Below are 13,215 nucleotides of genomic sequence, written 5' to 3' on the forward strand. Positions count from 1 at the left end.
GTAAGTTTGTATAGACGTTCTCATGTTTTAGTTCATATTGATTTTTTGCCATCAAAAGATTTTTTTAATGGAACATGTTTAGATTTTTCTTCTTTTGTTTTTCAAAGAAATAGAGTAAACATATTTGATACAGCTCTATATTGCCTTGACTTCCTTTTACCCATTGACTGTAGAGTGCGAATTTCTAGTCCCATGGGTTGCACGAGTTCCTAATGTAGGACTTTGTAAAATAGGTTTCCATTCAACTGATTATAAGTAGTTGGGATTCACAGACACCATTGCAGGTTATGATGGCTGTGGTTTTATAAGTAGTTGGGATTCGCAGACACCATTGCAGGTTATGATGGCTGTGGTTTTATATAAAGGGGAATGTGGGTGTGGCTTCCTGTCTGAGGCATGTGTGTATACAACTAATTGTGTGGGGGGGGGGGGGGGGGGGGGGGGGGGGGGGGGTGTGGTGTGGGGAGTCACGTTTCATCTTTCTTTTATTGCTCACCTCGTGGACATTGACTTGACTTGAAGAATGTAATAGACTAACCTAAGGAGGGGCAATATTAGTAGTCTAGTATTATTAGAGGTTAGAGTCTTTAGCGTTAGTATAAATAGAGAGAGGGAAAAGGAAAAGATAGGCAGAAATTTGTATTGGAAACACCTAGAGAGTTATGAACTAAAGCCATTGTTAGAGAGTGATAGCCTAAGGCTATTAAGCCTATCTTTTTGTAATTATTTTGCCATTTTCAATCAACTTCAAGCTTTCATCATTTTTTCGTTTGCCTTATTTAATAAGAAATACAAAGTGAGATAAGCAATCTATTACAAAGAAAGACACTTGTAGATACTTTTCTGTGTAAACATAAACACTGTTTAAAGCATACTTCATCTGATGCATAATTTGTGTTTTAGGTTACAGAAATTAATGAACAGTTTGCTTTCTCAATGGCTTCTGATTTCCATGTTGTAGTAGAAGAATGAAAAGCATATTTCATCTGACTCACGGGTCCCACTATAAGTTAGTAACCCAACCTATTATTTTATAGATCATCACTGATCCTTCACAGTAGCTGAGTAGCTTAATCCTTTGGTGTGAGAAGTTTTGTATGAACAACTTCCGGTGGGTTGGTGTTGATGTTCATGGAGTTTTCAAAAATAAATCATCAGTCAAGCAATTTGAACAGCGATTGGAAACTCTTGATCACCCACGACTAAAAAGTGAGTGCCTTCCTCTACCACCATAAGCCCATCTTCGTCAGCTCTGCTCAGGTGCTCACAAGGGCTGAAATTAAACAGGACCTCTGTTTTTTCCCCTGCTTTCAAGTTAACACTCTCAAAACCAACTAACTTTTTCATTGGACTTCCATTGGTTGTGTTTTCTTGCCTAGTGTACAACAACACTGGGTGTTTTCCTTCCATATCCCCTTCATTTTTCACTCCAACAGTTGCTAAAAATTTCATTGTCTTACAAGATTCTGATTCCATATCAGCAACAACAACATTCCTCATAGAATCAAAATTCTTAGCCACCTTGGCACTTCCCACTGAATTCAAATTCAAACTTTTTTGAGGAACTGAAGTGAACTTGTATTTGTAGGTTGTATAGCTGAGACCATGTCCAAATTCAAAGACTTTCCTGCCTCGGTAGAACCTATAAGTGCGCCCAGGGTAGCCTTTGGAAGGATCTGCTCTCATCCTCATGTCTGTCATTGGCACTTTGACAAACTGCTGCGGATACCAAGTCATTGGTAATTTCCCGCCTGCAATGATCACTAGTGTTAATTAGTTCTTAATCCACAAACTTATTATTACTGTCACCCCAAAATTGAGAATTAAAGTACAAACACCATTAACAATAATGATCCTATGTCAACATTGGCTGTTGGTAGGGTCTGAGGAAATCCTCATGTATATAGGTAGAGTAGATCATGGTACATGCTCAGTCATAGAAAATAATACAACCCATTTTTGGCCTAGGGCTTTGGCCGGAAATTTTCTGCCCTAATTTGAAAAATCAGGTCAGGCTGGTTTAGGCCAAGAAAATAGTCTATATGCAAGTTGAGCCATACTCAGCTCTATATGAAGTCTTGTCCATGAACAATCTGAGACAAGTAGCGTTTAAATCAACCCAACTCTTTTTTTCAGAATCTAATAGTAGATAAGCACAATCAATTTTAAAGAGAAACTCTAGTCAAAATCAATTAACCCAATTCCTTTTTTCTGAATCTGAGACAAGTAGTGTTTAAATTAACTCACCTGGGTTGTGATCTCCAAAAATGACTTGTGCGAGTGCAACACCACCAGCTTCACCAGGGTACCCTGCCCAGATGATACTGCCAATGTGTGGATCTACTTTGGCAAAACTTATATCAACTGGACCACCCGAGAGGATCACCAATACCACTGGCCTCTTTGCAGCTCTAGCCACCTGAGTGATGAGGTTGTATTGTTTACCTGGGAGCACCAAGCTTGTGCGATCATAGTCTTCTCTTTCTTGCGTTTGATCCAGTCCCATTACCAGCACAACATAGTCTGCTCCCTTTGCAATTGCCACAGCTTCTTGGATGGAAGTGGCGGAACAAGCTACATTGTTGCATCCTGGGTGATATCTGCACAAATAACAAATGAAATGAAGTTTGTTGTTCTTAATTGAGCATCTTTTGATAACATCAGACGAGCAGATTTGAAGTTTAGATAGTACCTTGTGTTCTTGATATAGCTCTGCAATGCTTGAAGTGGGGTAATAGAAGTGCATGGATGGCCATGATAATTGCCAAGAAGCGTCTCAGCTTTGTTGGCATTGGGACCTATGACAGCGAGGGAGGAGGGTTTTCCCTTGGGTAATGGGAGTAGCTTGTTATTGTTCTTTAACAGGACGATGCCAGATTGAGCAGCCTTGAGTGCTAAGGCTCGACTCTCCCGGGTGCACACTTGAGCGGGGCCAATACCCCCAAATATCAATTTTTTTGGGTTGCCATCAAACAAACCCAGCCTCATTCTCACTGCAAACAAGTTTTCAAGTGCCCTGTTTACCTGTGCTTCTGCCACTTTTCTTTGTTGTACTGCTGATTTTGTGTAGTTTTTCAGGTAGGAACCACAGTTTACATCCATTCCTGCATATTAGGAATTAGTAGTTACACTAGTTAGTTCTTGATTTTAATAAGACTTGAAAGTGGAGAATGGCGCTATTTGTGTAAGGAAAGTCATAATTACCAGCTTTTAGGACATCTGCTACTGCATCTTCAGGTGTTTTAGCATATCCTTGAGCATCATGTATTATCGATACTGCATCACAGTCTGACGTAATATACCTGATGCATTACTGTAGATATTAGTGTCTTGTAGATTATAGTTATGAGGTTACTAAATGTCAAACATTATGTTAAAAGTACTATCTACATCTTATCTTGGTCTCAAATAGGTGTAATTGTCTGTCATTTGATTATAAGCATATACTTGATGGACATTACCCGTCAAAAGCCCATTTTCCTCGAGCGATTTTAGTTAAGAGATTGTAATCAGCACAATTAGGAACTCCATTGACGCGATTGTAGGCACACATTATGCCACTGGCTCTTCCTTGGTGTATGCAGCTCTCAAATGGAGGCTGGTATGTATCTGCCATATCTTGTGCAGTCACCTGCACATACATATTTCCATGAAATAGAATAAGTTATCTATTTGCATAAAAATGATACCGGTATGTGCTATTATTTGAGTGCGCATATTGTTTCCTTGTGCTGTCTAGTTAAGGGATTATTTTGAAAATTTTAGAAATATGCTATAATAAAATCAAGGAAAATTTGTTATAATTGATCTTTTAAAGTGTAGGGGATAAATCTGTATGATACGAGGATCTCCACTTTTAATGATTCTCATTTGGTAAGATTCGAACTTGGTTAAATTCTTGATTTCATTTATTATTACTGACGACTTACAAGTTGGAGCCGTATAATCCTGAACTTTTTGTCCCTGGATATGCTGGTATAAGACAGAGTAACACATAAGGCGGTGTTTTGGGTTAAGACTTCAGAGAAGAATCTTTGAACAATGTTCCAAATCAAATCTCATGCTCCCTTTTCCCGATGATTATGGGGGGTGTACCACTAGTCACAACCATACAAAACTTAATAAAGGATGTGGGGTGACGCGGAAATTAGTAACATGGTGCTACACCTCGTCATCATTTTCGGCCAATGAAAAAATAACACGTTTCAACAACTTTTAATTACAGTAGGGAATAATGTTTTTTAGGTACAAGTACAATGTAACCTAAGGGCCTGTTCTGATTGACTGAATTGAGCCGAGTTGAATTGAACTGAATTGAATTTATTGGAGCTGAATTGAACTGAATATTTTATGAGAGAAGGAAATCAAAAACTAAACTGAACTGATTGGAACGGAACTGAACTGAACTAAAAATAATCTGAAGAGAACAGACCCTAAGTACTTCTAAGTTGATTTTTTATGTAAATTAGTTAGTGTTTGTACAAAAAAAGTCTTAAAGAAGTAAAATTTGCATAGCATGGTTGGTAAGGAGACTTACATGAGCATCAAAGACATATCGAGTGTTACCATTCCAACGGTCCAAATCATACGCTGTAAAGTGTTTGCAGCACGCAGACGCCTGAAGGCGACCGAGAGGCCGGCCGCCTCGAAAAGAGTCACCTTGCAAGCCTCTGACAAAGTACATTGCATATTTGCCCGTCATCAAAGGGTCTTCCCCGGGAGTCTCTTGACCTCGACCCCATCTTGGATCTCTAAAGATGTTAATATTAGGTGCCCAAAATGTCATTCCTCGTGCTTGTCCTTGGTTGTATACCCCTCTTGCTTCTTTTCCTATTGCCTTCATTTTCACATTTTTTGAATAACTTGTTGTCAATAATTAATTGTTGGGCCTTCTTTTGTTGGGAAATTATTGGCATTTTTTAATTTTCTCCATCTATGACTAACTTTATGTAATCGTGATGTATCATATCTTGAAGACAATTCTATTGTGAAGTACTCGTTATTACTATTAGTGGTACCATTTTACATTATTGAGGTGACTAAGGATTAAATGACATGACACAAAACATACTTTGTATGAGTAATGACACATAATGTATAAACTCGCTCTTAATCATTATGATGTCTTTAGGTTCTTAGGTACATCATTTTCAAATTTCATTTATTTGAAATTTATTAGACTTATTAGAACTTATATTAGTTGTAAACTTAAGTAACTCTAATTAGCCATAACAAAACTTATCTAAACTCTAATTAACTTTTATCTAAGCATGTTTTTTTCTGAAATATATTGAATCATAAGCCGTCTTTAATCTATGTGCATTTTTATTTACTCCTAACAATTAAAGTATACAAAATTTGACTATTGATTTCAGCTTAGAAAGAACAACTTCCAATAAAGAGTGTAATTAGACAGGATAATCAATACAACTATACAAGTAGGACATACTGAAGCAGAAAGTAACACAACCATTATTATGGACCATAGATTAATACTCCATTTTCTATTCTTAATCTACTTAAATCACTCTTTATTCCACGTATTGTGCTACTTTAATCATATTAAATATCAATATATTATTACTGTGTTTACAATTTTACATACTTTGTATGTGTTAGTCCGCACTTGACAGTATAACATGACAATGATACAATATGTTCACCCAAATATAATAGTCACATTAAACTTCGGCTGGAAATAATAGTAACATTGATAATGTGACAGATGTTACTATCTCTCTTATACCACCTTATCCTAATTTGGATAGAGAACAAAAAAAGGCTATCATCAAAGTAAATATGCAACTCTAGGAAAGGTAAAATTACCTGACCAATGCGGTACCAAAGTTGAACATCAAATGAAGCAGCAGTAAGAATAACTTGAGGAAAACTAGTAGCACCACGAATGCTACCATTAAGAGAAACACCGGGACCGGCATCGGCGACCCCGTGCAATGCCTCGGACCACCATTCGTAAGCCGGGATGCCGAGGCGAGGTATAGCAGGGGCAGTATTTACCAACTGAGAGGCTTTCTCGTCTAACGTTAAATGCGCTACTAAATTTTTGGCGCGTTGCCTAATAGGCAAGTTTGCTCTACAAAATGCGTATTTTTTAGTGCTTGGATTCGATGCATCGCAAGCGAATGGCGGCAACGCCGCTGTCGCTGCCTCGATGTTGGCTAGAATGAGTAGTAGCACCGTCGTAAGGACGGTTGCCGAAGAGGCTGAGTTTTGAAGGCTAAGCTTCATTTGGGTAGTTTTGGTTGGGAGTGGGAAGGAGCGTTAAGTGGAGTCTTATAAAGGAGTTCTATGTACTGTATTGGATTGGTTCATTCGGTGTGTAAAGGTTAAAAGACAGTGATACCCTTCTGCTTCCTACCTAAATGACATTTTATTACTCATATTAACTTCTTTGATTAACTTTGTCTCTGAGATAATTACTACCTCTGTTTCATATTATTTGTAACAATTAGATATTTTCTCTCTCTACTTTAAATCAAATCGTTGCAAATAATAGGAAACGGAGGTAGTACTATCTTCTTGATTAAATTGTCGTACTATTTATAAAGTCTTTTGTTGTATATAAAGCAATAAGAACGAATAATGAGAATCGATCTAAAATTCTTTAAATGTGAAAAGAGGTTTAAATCAACTGAGCTATCCCTCCTCGACATGATTTTCATGTGGATGACTTGCTAAAATTAGGGATTCAATGGTTCAAAGTGGAGCTTGCACCTAGAATTACGAGATATGGTCACGTTTTATTACAATTTGCTTGAGGAGAAGTCTGATTTATCACAAGTCACTGATGAAAAAGTATTTCTCGGTTGTTTTAAAGTCTGTTACTTCGCATTAAAGTGGCTTTTTACTGTTATTAATGACAAAAATGGGAGGACACGCACATCAAACTTGCTACTCCGTAAGTTGCTATCAAAAATAAAGCCCGGTAAACGAATATGTATTCACGAATCATAGCCCAATTATATGAGACCAAGCTAAAGTTACTTAGCCCATGTCATCTTCTTCGTTATTTCTGGCCCAACTTCTGCCAGAATAAGAAAGTTTTGGATATATAGTAAATTATTTTAAATTATAAATTAAAAAAACAAAGGTGAGAAAAACGCGTAAAGTAATTAGAGAATTAGTTTATTATACATCAGGTATCTAATCTCTTTACTTATCTATTTATTTATTTATTTGTTTATTTTTTAAGATAGGTGTGTTCTATTTACTTAATTTTCACTGATCTGAACTTATCTTAACTTATTTGAACTTACCTGAACTTATTAGACCTTATTAAAATTTATTTTAATTGTAATTTGTACTTGAGTAACCCTTATCAAAACTTATTAAACATGAACCGAATATATCTGAATTTATTACACCTGAAATAAGTGGAAAATAAGCTAAACAGAACAGACCCTAAGATTAAAAAACAATGGATAATGAACTAACGAAAGGAACAAATAATTAAAAAAATACTACAATTTGAAACCTTCATCTTACTAGAAATTTATATCAAATTGTGTTGGTGAAGATATGGCTTATGCCACGTCAGATGATGACTAGACAACAGTTTGTTAGAGATATTTTGTCATAACAGAATTCTAGCTGATGTAATAATTAGTTAGTGCAGGTTGTTATAACTGCCTAGACTATATATAGCTGAATCCTCTCTTCTGATCATTTACTTGATCAATCAATGATAATTCTCTCTTTCTCTCCTCTACATTTTTCTCTCTATCAAACTATGATCAAACAATGATTCTTCATCACTGTAACTTCAATATGGTATCAGAGCAGGAATTTATTGAAGATTTGTGAAGATTCTGCGATCTTTTACAGTGATTTCAGTAAGTTTTTGGCTTGAATTCTTCCGCATTATTCCTAAATTTGTGATAATCAACGTATTTTCATCGATAATTCATCGATTTTCATCGCTATTCTTGATTCAAATTTCTGCGGATTTAATCAAAATCTTGAGAGTTTGAACAAATTCTTTGATAATATCATTGTCTCGATCATTCGATTTTGTCTGCATTTCAATTTTCAGTTCAATTTTGATTGAAAATGGTAGCAAATTCATCAATTCCAGTAACATCTGATCCTACTTCACCTTATTACATCAATCCTTCTGAAAATACTGCATTACCTATTGTTTCTGAGAAGTTTTCTGGTGAAGGATATGGAGAATGGAAAAGAAGTATGATGATAGCCTTAGCTACTAAGAATAAGCTAGGGTTTGTGGATGGTACTTTTCCAAAACCTTCTGAATCTGATTCTAACTGTGCTGCTTGGAAACGTTGTGATGCTATCATCATTTCGTATATTTTAAGGTCTCTTGAGAATTCTATTGCTAGGAGTGTTCTGTTTTTGACTACTGCTCAAGAAATTTGGAAAGATCTTGAAGAAAGATTTTCTCAAACTTCTGGACCTCAGTTGTATTCATTACAACAGTCTTTAACAGATCTGAAACAAGGTTCAGATACTTCTATTACAGTGTTTTTTACTCAGATCAAGGCAATATGGGATCAGATTAATCAAATGAATCCTCTGCCTTCTTGTACAAGTTCTGGTTGTACTTGTACTCAGATTTTTCTAAAACAACAGCAAGAAGAAAGACTTGTGCTACTGTTGATGAAGCTTGACAATAAGTTCACAGCTGTAAGAACAAATATCTTGATGATGCAGCCCTTGCCAACGATTTCTATGGCTTACAAGTTGCTGGTTCAAGAAGAAAAGCAAAGACAGGCTAGTTTGGTTGATGAAGAGCCAAATAATAGATCTATGGTTTTTGCTGCAGATTATAAGAAGAATTACAGGAACTATTCTCAAGGTTCTAGAATGACTTTTCAGTCAAATGGTAATAAGATTGTGGTAGCAGGAAAACGACCCTTCTGTGATCATTGCAGATTTCCTGGTCATACTATAGACAAGTGCTTCAAGTTGAATGGTTACCCACCCAATGTTGCAAAGGGAAAGGGGAAGAAAGTAGCAGCTGTGGCACATATGGATGAAGATGGTGAATCTGAAGAACATGTTACCCATATTTCTTCTGATCAGTTCAATAATATTCTCAAGGCTTTGCAATCTCAAGAATCAGATCAGTCTGCAAAATTCCAAGCTCATGTTGCAGGTACTTGCCTTTTAACTTGTTCAAATGAGAAATGGATTGTTGATTCTGGTGCAATAGATCATATTTGTTCAAGTTTAGATTTGTTTGACAATTATAAGGTGTTTGATAAGAGTTCTAACACTATTACTGTAGCTGATGGTAAACATGTGCTGGTTGAACATATAGGGACAGTTGTTTTTGACAATGGTATAATATTGCAGAATGTGTTGCATGTTCCAGGACTGAAGTTTAATCTGATTTCTACTCATAGATTGTGTAGAGATTTGGACTGTGAGATTGTTTTTACTCATGATAAGTGCTTAATTCAGGGGCCAACTTTGAGGCAGTCAGTGGTTCTTGGTAAATTGGTTTCTGGATTGTATGCTGTTGATGATAAGAGTGTAGCAAATCAAGTTCAGGAATCATCTCAGGATGTAGCAGTTGCTGAAGCAGCAGTATATGGAAAGCTTGAAGAGGTTAAACTTTGGCATCTTAGGATGGGACATATGCCCTTCAATAAGTTGCATTTGGTTTTATCTGATTTTGATAATAAAATAGGGAAGGATATAGTTTGTCAAGTATGTCATAAGGCTAGACATACCAGAAAACCTTTTCCTGATAGTATTACAAGGTCTAATAAGTGTTTTGAGTTGCTTCATATAGATACATGGGGGCCATATAAAACTAAAACTCATGATGGGTTTAGTTATTTCCTCACTATTGTAGATGATTGTTAAAGGAATACTTGGATTTTTCTCATGAAGAATAAAAGTGATGCTGTGAAAATTTTTACAGATTTACTTGCTTTTGTTAAAACTCAATACAATAGCAATGTTTTGTCTGTGAGAATTGATAATGCAAAAGAGTTGTATGAGGGAGACATTCTACAAGTTTACAGGAAGCATGGTATTAGACATCAGAAATCTTGTGCAGATACACCACAACAAAATGGAGTTGTGGAAAGAATGCATAGACACTTGTTAGAGACTGCAAGAGCACTGTTTTTTCAGTCAAGAGTTCCAGAAAGGTTTTGGGGAGAGTGTTTGTTGACTGCTACACATGTGATAAATAGAATGCCTTTGAGTTCTGTACAGTTTGTTTCTCCATATGAGTTGCTGAATGGAAAGAAGCCAGATTTAGGGCATTTAAAGGTTTTTGGTTGCTTGTGTTATGTATCTACTTTGAAAATGGGTAGAACAAAGTTTGATTCAAGGTCTTCACCATGTGTTCTATTAGGTTATCCACCAGATCAAAAAGCTTATAAAGTCTTTGATCTGGAATCCAAAAGAGTGCTTATTTCCAGGGATATCACTTTCTATGAGAAACATTTACCCTACCATTTTGAAACACAAGATAAACCCACAAAATATCCAATTTTCTTACCAGTTCATACTCCTTTTGACCTAGACACAGCATATACAATTCCTTAACCTTTCCAGTTTGATTCTGAAACTGTACAACCTAAACCATTTCATGAAAATGATATTCAACCATTTACTCCATCTATACCTACATCTAAAACTTCCTCTATTTCCTTACCTCAAATCCAACAAGAAGTTGTTGTTCCAAACACATCTCAATCTGCAGAATTGAGACAGTCAAGCAGACCTAGAAAAAGACCTAGTTACCTGGATAAATATGTTTGTGTAACAGACACAATAAGCACTCACTGGTGTAATATTGTTGAATTTGATGTGCTGCCCTCTCCTGTGAAAGTTCTTATCAACAAGACTGTTGTAATCTCAGAACCAGCAAGCTATTTAGAAGCTTCTCAGGATGCAAGTTGGGTTGAAGCTATGAAAAAGGAGCTGGATGCTCTGGCTCAGAATGGAACTTGGGATCTAGTGCCTTTACCCAAGGGTAAGAAGCCCATTGGTTGCAAATGGGTGTATAAAGTGAAGTTAAAAGCTGATGGGAGTATAGAGAGATGAAAGCAAGGTTGGTTGCTCAAGGATATAATCAGAAATATGGGGTGGATTATCTAGAAACTTTCTCACCTGTTGTAAAAATGGCAACTGTGAGGTGTCTACTTGTTGTAGCTGCTAGCAGGAAGTGGAATTTGTATCAGCTGGACATTAACAATGCATTTTTGCATGGGGATCTCACTGAAGAAGTGTATATGAGAGTTCCTCAAGGTGTTGCAAATGCTGAGAATAAGGTTTGCAAACTCAATAAATCACTGTATGGCTTGAAGCAAGCTTCAAGACAGTGGTTTGCCAAGCTGACTTCAGAGTTACTGAAGATGAGTTATGAACAATCAAAGAATGATTATTCATTGTTCATTAAAAGGCTTAATGGTATGATCACTATTGCTGTAGTGTATGTGGATCATATAATAGTAACTGGTTCTGATGAGGCTGAAATAAAATGGTTCAAGGAACATTTGCATGATGTGTTCAGTATAAAGGATCTGGGATTTTTGAATTATTTTTTGGGTATTGAAATCAGCCATTTACAAGCTGGAATAGTGATGACACAAAAGAAGTTTACAAAGGAGCTGTTGTTAGAATGCAGTATGGATATTTCAAAGTCTGCAAAGACTCCTTTACCAGCAAATCTGAAGTTACTTGCAGAAGAGGGAGAGCTGTACTCAGATCCTGAACATTACAGAAAAATTGTTGGGAAGTTAAATTTTCTTTCACATACAAGACCTGATTTGGCTTTTTCAGTTCAGACTTTAAGTCAGTTTATGCAGCAGCCAAGACTACAACATGTGAAAGCTCTACAGCATGTATTGAGATACATTGCTCACACTTTGGGTCAGGGTATTATTCTATATGCTACTGATCAACTCAGCTTGACAGCATATTCTGACTCGGATTGGGCTGCTTGTCCCAACACAAGGAGATCTATAACAGGTTATGTTCTATTGTTGGGGAAATCTCCAGTTTCTTGGAAGTCAAAGAAACAGCCCACTATTTCAAAGAGTTCAAGTGAGGCTGAATATAGAGCAATGGCAGCAGCATCTTCTGAAACTACTTGGTTAGTAAGACTGCTTACAGAGATGAGTGTCCTGCATCTGAAGCCTGTAGCTCTGCACTGTGACAATCAGAGTGCTATACACATTGGGAAGAATCCTGTCTTCCATGAACGCACTAAGCACATAGAGCTTGACTGTCATTTCACCAGAGAAAAGGTGTTAGAAGGCTTGATTGTGTTGACTTATACTCCTACAACAGAACAGCTAGCTGATATTATGACTAAGGCCTTGAGCTCTTTCCAGCACAACAAGCTTATGTCCAAGCTAGGAATGTATTCTGATACAGTTCCTAGCTTGAGGGGGGATGTTGGTGAAGATATGGCTTATGCCACGTCAGATGATGACTAGACAACAGTTTGTTAGAGATATTCTGTCATAACAGAATTCTAGCTGATGTAATAATTAGTTAGTGCAGGTTGTTATAACTGCCTAGACTATATATAGCTGAATCCTCTCTTCTGATCATTTACTTGATCAATCAATGATAATTATCTCTTTCTCTCCTCTACATTTTTCTCTCTATCAAACTATGATCAAACAATGATTCTTCATCATTGTAACTTCAATAAATTGTGTATGCATGCATCATAAAATGGCGTTTAAAATCATAAACGTAATAAGTTGATTAGACCATTTTGTCCAAGGATAGGATTAGGATGAGACTAATTTCTTATCTTTAAACCATCATCAAATCACGTCATTTATTAATTTAATTAGATGAAGCCCGTGCGATGCACGATTTGTTTGAATTTTTTAAAATATTTTTTTTATATATATATTTATGTGCTAAAATTTGTTATATATATTTAGATAAAATTCTTGATATCAAAAGATAATATTTTATATTTAATTAATTTAAACTGAGAAATCTCATTCGTCAATTTTGCTTATGTGTCATTTAAATTATTTAATTCTAAAAGTAATTAATAATCTCGTATTTAATTGGCTATCACTAAATTTATTATCCTACATGGCGCGCTGAAAAAATTAAATCCTACATGGCTTTTTAAAAACTCAGGAAAAAACTCTCCTTTTTATATATATATTAGATTGTTCACCTAATTGTAGTTGTTGTAACTAACTATGGTTAAACTAACGGCGTTAGGGTCCCACAACGTTA

At 36.1% G+C, this 13,215-nt stretch overlaps 1 protein-coding gene across 1 annotated transcript; it reads right to left on the minus strand.

Annotated features, from left to right (window-relative positions):
- Positions 1–714: 714 nt before the first annotated feature.
- LOC145585281 (putative beta-D-xylosidase 7) lies at positions 715–6,277 on the minus strand. Its single transcript, XM_081641999.1, has 7 exons — positions 5,827–6,277; positions 4,538–4,837; positions 3,462–3,631; positions 3,205–3,302; positions 2,693–3,104; positions 2,248–2,600; positions 715–1,751 (listed from the first exon to the last, which is right to left on the minus strand). Exons 1-7 carry the CDS (start codon positions 6,247–6,249, stop codon positions 1,159–1,161), a joined length of 2,349 nt encoding a protein of 782 aa, XP_081498125.1. The 5' UTR covers positions 6,250–6,277; the 3' UTR covers positions 715–1,158.
- Positions 6,278–13,215: the final 6,938 nt, after the last annotated feature.

The sequence above is a fragment of the Chenopodium album genome, chromosome 16 (assembly GCF_948465745.1).
Source record: "Chenopodium album chromosome 16, dcCheAlbu1.1, whole genome shotgun sequence".
Lineage (NCBI taxonomy): Eukaryota > Viridiplantae > Streptophyta > Magnoliopsida > Caryophyllales > Amaranthaceae > Chenopodium > Chenopodium album.

What these genes read in the sequence shown, in the direction of transcription:
- LOC145585281 (XM_081641999.1), bottom strand. Translation starts at nt 6,249, where the DNA reads ATGAAGCTTAGCCTTCAAAACTCAGCCTCTTCGGCAACCGTCCTTACG. An exon ending in GGAAAATGGGCTTTTGACGG is followed by an intron (nt 3,303 to 3,461) that starts GTAATGTCCATC and finishes GTAATGCATCAG; the next exon opens with GTATATTACGTCAGACTGTG. An exon ending in AGCTATATCAAGAACACAAG is followed by an intron (nt 2,601 to 2,692) that starts GTACTATCTAAA and finishes TTATTTGTGCAG; the next exon opens with ATATCACCCAGGATGCAACA.